This window comes from Moschus berezovskii, chromosome 24 (genome assembly GCF_049115385.1).
Source record: "Moschus berezovskii isolate FMDL1 chromosome 24, NW_MosBer_1.0, whole genome shotgun sequence".
NCBI lineage: Eukaryota > Metazoa > Chordata > Mammalia > Artiodactyla > Moschidae > Moschus > Moschus berezovskii.
The window spans coordinates 46547924-46557353 of record NC_142483.1 but is presented as its reverse complement, the minus strand read 5'-3'; the positions used below and the strand labels follow the sequence as shown (position 1 = coordinate 46557353).

Genomic DNA, 9430 nt, shown 5'->3' with positions numbered 1-9430 from the left:
AAGACAAAGCAAGGCTGAGGAACTGTCCCAGAATGGAGACCACGGAGGCACAACCACCAAATGCAGGATGGGGTTCTGCTTAGGATCCGGGACCAGAGAGGACACTAGTGGGGCAGTTGGTGACATTCGAGTAGATCTGTGGATTAGCTGAGGTATTATTGTTGTTTAGTCACTAAGTCGTGTCTGACTCTGACTCTTTTGTGACCCCTTGGACTGTAGCCTTACAGGCTCCTATGTCCATGGGATTCTCCAGGCAAGAATACTGGAGTGGGTTGCCATTTACTTCTCCAGGGGATCTTCCTGACCCAGGGACTGAACCCATGTCTCTTGTATTGGCAGGTGGATTCTTTACACTGAGCTACTAGGGAAGTCCAGTTAATGATATTATGTCGGTGTCAATGTCATGGTTTAGATCATTGTGTTATGATTATGTAATATATTAACAAGAATTCTATGCACAATTTTTGCAAGTCTAAAAATTATTTTAAATTAAAAAATTAAAATAAATTTAATTAAAAAAAATTAAAAAAGGGGTGGTGAGGAAGAAGCCCAAGTTGTAGAACTTAGCTCTTCCCCTAGATGGAACCAGGACTCTGTGGCCTTATTCTCCCTATTGGTAATTAACATTTGCCCCAGAGAGACTTGGAAACCCACTCACGAGGAAGGTCCCTTGTTCCCCGCTGTTGGGGGTGGAACCCATCACAGGCTTGGCCTCCTGTGGCCTGTGGACCCCAGAGAAAGGCAAGTGTCTGTCTTTGTCCACCTCTCTGGGGACATTTAGTTCTCATGCCTGTCTGAGGGAGACACCAACCCCACCTCCCCAAAAAGATCTGAAAACCAAGGCTCAGAGAGGTGAGGCTACATTCTCTAGGTCACACAGCACGTGCATAGCCAGATTCAAGCCCAGCTCTGTGTGACCCTATCGCCAGTGCCTATAACCGCCTGCCATTATTCTGTTAACTGCTCAGTTCAGATAGGGGCAGTGAGCATTCACCAAGCATCTGCTGTGTGTCAGGCTGGCAGTGGGGTTGGAGATGAAGGTAGCTGAGACATCCTGGCGGAGAGGTACCCTCATACTGCCGAGCGCATGACGGGCAGTGTGTTCAACACATGTGTTGTTCATTCAGTCTGCTCTTGCCTGGCCCTGGGCTCAGCCTGGTGGGTCACATATGGTCCTTGAGCAGACGTGTGAACAGACAGCTAGCTCTGAAGAGATTCGTGCTGTGATGGGACTGGCGGGGGGAGCAGGGAAGGGGAAAGAGGGAAGCTGCTCTGAAAAGTCTAGTAGATGAGAGAATCGATGTCTCTATGGGTGAGCCAGACACAGCTCTGATTGTGCGGAGACTGGGAAGGCTGCTTAAGATAGGGGACAAGAGTAAGTGAAAGCCTGGAAGCCTGGACTGAGGCGTTTCGTGTCCTTGGCTCCAGCCGCAGGAGAATGGTTCCAGAGAAGTGTGATTGGGGACACATGTTTTCTAAAATAATTAGTGTATCTTTGGGGGTGGTGTTCTTTCAATGAGTTCAGTATGCAGCTGAGGTGGGGCTGGGGCAGGCACAAGGGATATGCAAAGAGGATGCGGGCAGGAAGCTGTCTGGGGAGGGGAAGAGCTTTTAAAGAAGAGTCACTCCCTCCATGCTTCCCTGAGGAAGAGGGACACAGACGCTGCTGCTCTCCTCCTGGTTGCGAGGTGGACGTCCCTAGGCAAGTGGGTCTGGCTCTGGTAGGTTTCAGCCATTCTGGGAATGGGGTGGGTGGGCCCATTGTAGTGGCCACAGGGAGAGACCAGATCCCGTGGCCAGGAGAAGGGACAAGTGTAGGGGGAGAGAAGCTAAGTAGGATGAGCATGGCACTCTCTTTCTAGGGACAGCTGTTGGAGCAGTGGCCCAGGCAGCCGGGGAGGAAGGTGGCCTGCTGGCCCCTTAGGCCCTTGACTCTGGCTCTTGTGGGTTTGGGAAATCCCTGAGGGTTGGTATCAGACGAGACTGGGTAACCTCAGATGTTCCCTCTGCTCTCTGGGCTGTACTGTGATGGAGACAGATGAGATAGCCTTTAAGGGGCCCCACTCCCAGGGCTGAGGTTCCCAGCACGCATCCACACTCTCTTCTTAAAAGCCCACATCCTCTTTTTATCCCCAAAACCTGACAAGATCTCAACCCCTCCATCTGTCCCAAACAGTCCCAGGATATCCTTTTATCCATCCCAACTGAGCCAAGTGTCATTTTAGGGCCTGGAGGGGAAACCAATAGTCATATGCTGGCACTTTTTAAATTATTAATTAATATTATAGAAACACCACCAGGGAAGCATTTCCGAGTTGAGAAAACTAAGGCTCAGAGAGGTAAAGTAATTCGCTCAGGGATGCTCAGCCGTGAAGTGAACCAGCTGTCTGTCCCTCTATGCTGCACCATGCTGAGTATACCTCTCTCCCTGGGGGTAGTGGCAGTGGGGTGTGCGTTTCATTTTGATCCCAGGATAATGCTGAAATGAAAACAAGGAGCTCAAGTGGTGAAAGTTCAGGCAACAAGAGAAGCAAAAAAAAAAAAAAAAAAGGAGTGGGGAGCAAAAATGATTCAAGAAAGATGTGAAAATCTTCCGCAGCAGCTCCTTGAGGAGCCGGGTTCTACAATCACCTAGTTTTTATTAATTGAAGGAAACTTTGGGTGGAGGGGTTGTTGTGATTTCATCAATGTCACAAACATCCCTGTTTCCTGATAACAGCCAGGAAACATTGAGTAATGTGGGGTCCCAGGGAGTGTGGGGAGTTGGTGGGCCTCACGGATCCCAGGGAACAGGAGACGGCATGTCTATCACGTGGCTGCAGTGGGCCCCCTACTCCATGGGGACTGGACAAGGCCACTCTCTTCCAGCCAGGAAGCCAGCAGGTGACTCACACACCCAGGAAAGATCAGTGCGGCAGATGGGGGCTCTGGGCACGGAAAAGAAAAAATATACCAGCATGTTCCCAAGGGTTACTTTGGAGGGGGCAGGGAGAGATTTTTAGTCTCTTTTCTATTTTTTCTTCTATTTTAACATTTTACATTGAACATATATTACTTTGGTAATCAGAAAAAATGCATATTAAAAAAGCAAAGAGGAAAAAAAAAAATAAAAAAATAAAAAAGCAAAGAGGGATCGTGTGTGCAGTGGTCCAGGACTCAGTGATCAGGGCTCTAGGGTCAACTCTGCCTGGCTTGTGGTATGGCCCTGGGCTTCCTGTGAAACCAGGGAGGGCATACCTGCTCCCCTTCTCACAGGGAAGCCAGGAAGACCTGCAAGCATTAGGGTATAAGAAAGCTTCCCATAACTGTCAGGACTGGTTTGTATTGTTTTCATTGTGTTTTATACATTGCTGTGAATCCAAATGCCATGCTTCTCAAGGGGGGCCATACAGGGGGCAACTGTCAATTCTGTGTGTCTGAGAGGGCTCCCAGCAGTTCCCACTGCATGGTTTGAGGCTCCAGATCTAGAGCCAGCTGCCGGGACTTGATTTCTAATCCTGCAGTACACTTGCTATGTGTCCTTGGGAATGTTACCTGATGTGCTCAGCATTTTAAGTTAAATAAACAGGGTGACAATAAACAGTCTTGTATTCCTTTCTCAATCCTGAACCAGTCAGTTGTTCCATACAGGGTTCTAACTGTTGCTTTTTGACCCGCATACAGATTTCTCAGGAGACAGGTAAGATGGTCTGGTATTCCCATCTCTTCAAGAGTTTTCCACAGTTTGTTATGATCCACACAGTCAAAGGCTTTAGCGTAGTCAATGAAACAGAGATAGATGTTTTTCTCGAATTCCCTTACTTTCTCTATGACCCAGAGAATATTGGCAATATGATCTCTGATTCCTCTGCCTTTTCTAAACCCAGCTTGAACATCTGGAAGTTCTTGATTCACATACTATTATAGCCTAACTCGGAGGATTTTGAGCATAACCTTATTAGCATGGGAGATGAGTGCAATTGTCCAGTGGTTTGAATATTCTTTAATACTGCCCTTCTTGGAAATTGGGATGAGGATTAACCTTTTTCAGTCCTGTGGCCACTGCTGGGTTTTCCAAATTTGCTGACATATTGAGTGCAGCACTTTGATAGCGTCGTCTTTTAGGATTTTAAATAGCTCTGCTGGAATTCCATCACCTCCACTAGCTTTATTGATAGCAGTGCTTCCTGAGGCCCGCTTGATTTCATACTCCAGAATGTCTGGCTCTGAGTGAGAGACTACTCCACTGTGGTTATCCCGGTCATCAACACCTTTTCTGTACAGCTCTTCTTTCCATTTCTTCTTGATCTTTTCTGCTTCTGTTAGGTTTTTTACCGTTTCTGCCATTTATTGTGCCCATTTTTGGATGAAATTTTCCTTTGATATTTCCAATTTTCTTGAAGAGATCTCTAGTCATATCCTTTCTGCTGTTTTCCTCTATTTCTTTGCATTGATCATTGAAGAAGGCCTTCTTGTCTCTCCTTCCTATTCTCTGGAACTCTACATTTAGTTGGGTGTACCTTTCCCTTTCTCTCTTGCTTTTCACATCTCTTCTTTTGTCAGCTATTTGTAAGGCCTTCTCAGACAACCACTTTGCCTTCTTGCATTTCTTTTTCTTTGGGATGGCTTTGTTCACTGCCTCCTGTACAATATTATGGACCTCTGTCCATAGTTCTTCAGGCACTTTGTTTACTAGATCTAAAACTTTGAATCTGTCACCTCCACTGTATATTCATAGGGAATTTAAGTCATACCTGACTGGCTTAGTGGTTTTCCCTGCTTTATTTAGTTTAAGCCTGAATTTTGCTATGAGGAGCTGATGATCTGAGCCACAGTCAGCTCCAGGTCTTGTTTTTGCTGACTGTACAGAGCTTCTCCATCTTCTGCTGCAGAGAATGTAATCATTCTTTGATTTTGACCAAATACCAAAAGAGATTTTGGCATTGACCATTTGGTGACATCCATGTGTAAAGTCATCTCTTGTGTTGATGAAGAAGGGTGTCTGCTATGACCAGTGCACTCTCTTGGCAGAATTCTGTTAGCCTTTGCCCTGCTTCATTTTGTTCTCTAAGGTCAAACTTGCCTGTTACTCTAATTATCTCTTGATATCCTACTTTTGCATTCCAATCCCCTTTGTTGAATAGGACATCTTTTTTTTGGTATTAGTTCGAAGGTCTTCTAGATCTTAAAGAATCACTGCTTTGTCATGGTGCAGGGGCTTGTATAACTCAATGAAGCTATCAGCCATGCCATGTAGGACCACCCAAGACAGATGGGTCCTAGTGGAGAGTTCTGACAAAATGGGATCTGCTGGAGGAGGGAATGGCAAACCACTCCAGTATACTAGCCACGAGAACTCCATGAAATGTTTAGAAGGCAGAAAGATATGACCCCAAAAGATGAGCCCCCGCCCCAGATCGGAAGGTGTCCAATATGCTGCTGGGGAAGAGTGGAGAACAACTACTAATAGCTCCAGAAAGAATGAAGCGGCTGGGCCAAAGCTGAAACCGAAGCTTGGTTGTGGATGTGTCTGATGATGAAAGTAAAATCCGATGGTGTAAAGAACAGTATTGCATGGGAACCTGGAATGTTAGGTCCATGAATCAAGGTAAATTGGACATGGTCAAGCAAGAGATGGCAAGAGTAAACATCGACATCTTAGCAATCTGTGACTAAAATGGATGGGAATGGGTGAATTTAATTCATATAACCATTATATCTACTACTGTGGGCAAGAATCCCATAGGAGAAATGGAGTAGCCCTCATAGTTAACAAAAGAGTCCAAAATGCAGTACCTGGGTGCAGTCTCAAAAATGACAGAATGATCTCTGTTCGTTTCCAAGGCAAATCACAGTAATCCAAGTCTATGCCCCAACCATTGATGGTGAGGAAGCTGAAGTTGATCAGTTCTGTGAAGACCCAGAAGGCCTCCTAGAGCTCTGGCCCTCACAGAGTCTTTTTCTAGCCTCTGGCAGCAGGCGATCAGAGAGCCTCTTTGGCTGGTCCTTCTCTGTTGCTTGGTGCATCAGCACTTAAAGGGCCAGCCTCTTTGGAGCTTCTCTGTTGTTTAGCTGTCAGTGCTGGCGCGTGGGGAGAGAAAGACTACAGCGTTGGCTCCACCTCCTGCACATGACTCTGCAGTTTCACCTTGCCTCCAAGGTTGCCTGGTTTTCCTCCACAGGGATTTCCCCTTGAGATCTCCTCCCTCACGCCACCTTGGTCCGTCTCCCTGCAGTCAACAGCAGACCTCGCTTTGGGATTGCTTCACAATCTCTACGTTCCAACTCCCATCTCCTGTATTTTCTAGGGGACTTGCGTCACTGTCCAGGGTGTGTATGGCTACAGCAAGGATTGTCTGTGTAATTCTCATTCCATTCACACTGTCACACAACTCAGCTGCTTCACTTTCCAACAGCCTCAAATGCTTCTCTGTCCTAAACAGTTGCCTGGATGTGAGGCTCTGACCCTATTTCAGCTCTCCCACCCCCCAGGTGCAGGTCCAGTCCTGCTCACTCTCCTCTTTTCCCCCTTACTACTTTCATCTTACTGAGTTTTCATGGTTCTATATATTATTTTCCAGTGGTCAGGTACTCCTACCCGCTCTCAGCTGGTGTTCTGCAAGATCTGTTGTGTCTGAAGGTGTATTCCTGATGAATCCGTGGAGAGAGATGTATTCCACGTCCACCTACTTCTCTGCCATCTTGTTATTCCAAAAATACTTTTAAAATAACCAAAGCAAGGGAAATCCTCACGTGACAGAAGTAAAGAGAACTCAAAGCCAAAGTGAGCACACCAGCTATTTACAGAAGAAGCAAGCCCCACTGAAGAGAAGCTCTTTTAAAAAAAATTTGAGACTTCCCCAGTAGTCCAGCGGTTAAGACTCTGTGCTTCTACTACAAGGGTGTGGGTTCAGTCTCTGGTCAAGGAACTGAGATTTCCCACGCCATATAGCATGACCTTAAAGTGAAAACAAAATTATAAGTCACACAAGAATAATTTTAAGCTACACATGAGGAAGGGTACACAGACACAATAAATAGGTGAACTGGTGTGTGCTGAGTCGCTTCAGTTGTGTCTGACTCTGTGCACCCCTGCAAGCTGCCAGGCTTCTCTGTCCATGAGATTCTCCAGGCAAGAATATTGCTGTGCCCTCCTCCAGGGGATCGTCCCAACCCAGGGATCGAACTCGCATCTCTTACATCTACCTGTATTGGCAGGTGGGTTCTTTACCACTTGTGCCACCTGGGAAGCCCAGATGAATTGGTATCCCTCAGTAATAAAGAAGACACAGATGACTTTCTCAGTCTTTATGAATGATGAGGGACACAATAAAGAAGTGAATACTGTGAGAACACCTGAGGTTATGTCACCTACCCAAGATGACCTCACTATCACAGGGTAGCCATAGGCTGCCCGTACTTGTACTCCTAGTCGCTAGCCTACAGGTACCGGTGTAAATGTGGAGAGTCTATTGGACACCCCAGAAAAGGGGCTCCAGTGGGTTTGGAGAGGGCGGGATGTCCTGGATCCGTCTCCTGTGGCTCACACTGCTCTCTGGCCCACAGAGCTCCAGGACTGGGTGCATCCTCCCACCATGGCCTCCACCGCCTCCCCTCTGCCACGCACCACCCAGGTGGTCAGTTCTGAGAACAGCAGCTCCTTCTATGACTATGAATACTACCTGGAGGACATGATCTTCATGCTGTGCAGGAAGGACGAGGTGCTGTCATTTGGCAGAGTCTTTCTGCCTCTCTTCTACAGCCTGATCTTTGTGCTGGGCCTGGTTGGAAACCTCCTCCTCCTAGCGGTCTTGCTCTGGTTTGTGCCTCGAAGACGGATGACTGAGATCTATCTGCTGAACCTGGCCATCTCCAACCTCCTGTTTGTGGTGACGCTGCCCTTCTGGGGCATCTCTGTGGCATGGCATTGGGTCTTTGGGAGCGTCTTATGCAAGGCGGTGAGCACCCTTTATACCATGAACTTCTACAGTGGCATCTTCTTCATCAGCTGCATGAGCCTGGACAAGTACCTGGAGATCGTCTGCGCTCGGCCCTACCACCGACTGAGGACCCGAGCCAAGAGCCTGCTGCTTGCCGCCACTGTGTGGGCTGTGGCCCTGGCGGTCTCCATTCCTGACATGGTTTTTGTGAGGACGCACGAAAGCTCGCCGGGTGTGTGGGACTGCTATGCGGATTTTGGGGGACACGGGACCATCTGGAAGCTCTTCCTCCGCTTCCAGCAGAACCTCCTGGGGTTTCTCCTCCCGCTCCTGGCCATGATCTTCTTCTACTCCCGCATTGGCTCTGTGCTGGTGAGTCTGAGGCCCCCAGGCCAGGGCCGGGCCCTGAGAATGGCCGTAGCACTGGTGGTGGCCTTCTTTGTGCTGTGGTTCCCCTACAATCTCACCTTGTTTCTGCACTCGCTGCTGGACCTGCACGTCTTTGGGGACTGCAGGGTCAGCCAGCGCCTGGACTATGCGCTGCAGGTGACAGAGAGCATCGCCTTCCTGCACTGCTGCTTCACGCCCGTCCTCTACGCCTTCTCCAGCCACCGCTTCCGCCAGTGCCTCAAGGCTTTGCTGGCCACTGTGCTCAGAAGGCAGCAGGCCCTGCCGTCCAGCTGTTCTGAGAGTAGCATGCTCACTGCCCAGGAAGATGTAATGGGCATGAGTGACCTCGGCAAGAGGCGGGCTGAGAGCTCCCCCGACAAGGCTCTAGGTCTGTAGCGGACTGCTGGGACTTGATTCCTAATCCTGCAGTATACTTGCTGTGTGTCTTTGCGATTGTTACTCCCCCTCCCTGAGCCTCAGTTCATCATTTGTAAAATGAAAATAATAATAGTGCTTGTCTCAAAAATTCTTTATGAGGTTAGTATGTACAGAAACACACATAAAACTTGATGATGAAGTTGGGGGTGGGTGGGACTACAACTCACTTGTTATTTTCTTTGAGAGGGAATGTAATTTTGGCTTTTAGAAATAAGGACTCTGGCGAATTCTCTGACAGTCCAGTGGTTAAGACACTGCACCTTCACTGCCAAGGGCATGGGTTCAGCCCTGGTCAGGGAGCTAAGCCATGCTGCGTGGTCCAAAAAAAGACAGGCATGAATTTTGGATTTTAGTTTCTGCTGTGCTACTCACTTGCTCTTGGGTCAGCTCCCTAATCTCTGTGCCTCGGTATTCACAGCTATAAAACGGGACTAATAATCATGTTTAATTTCTATAAGGTAAATATTAGGATTAAATGAGTTAATGTATGTGAAGCTCCTTGTTCCTGCGCCCAGCACACTGTCAGGCGTCCATGGTGTTAGCTGCTATAATAGCTGTACCACATTTAATCCCATGGAATCCTTGAGAAAACAGCCTCGTGGAATTCAAGGCTCTGGATAAAGCCCTGACTTGGTCTTGTGGCTGCAGGGCCTGAAGGTTTAAGCCCAAAGGCATCCCACACT

General features: G+C 47.9%; 1 protein-coding gene across 2 annotated transcripts; it reads left to right on the top strand.

Annotated features, from left to right (window-relative positions):
• The first annotated feature begins 1634 nt into the window (after positions 1-1634).
• Positions 1635-8777, top strand: LOC129548095 (atypical chemokine receptor 2). Of its 2 annotated transcripts, none has more exons than XM_088831607.1 (2): positions 1635-1721; positions 7546-8777. In XM_088831607.1, exon 2 carries the CDS (start codon positions 7575-7577, stop codon positions 8703-8705), a length of 1131 nt encoding a protein of 376 aa, XP_088687733.1. In that variant the 5' UTR covers positions 1635-1721; positions 7546-7574; the 3' UTR covers positions 8706-8777. The 2 variants fall into 2 exon arrangements, with proteins under 2 accessions (XP_088687733.1, XP_088687734.1); XM_088831608.1 differs by having other exon boundaries at positions 1636-1721; positions 6561-8777.
• Positions 8778-9430: the final 653 nt, after the last annotated feature.

Coding starts and splice junctions, on each gene's coding strand:
- LOC129548095 (XM_088831607.1), top strand. CDS start 7,575: ATGGCCTCCACCGCCTCCCCTCTGCCACGCACCACCCAGGTGGTCAGT.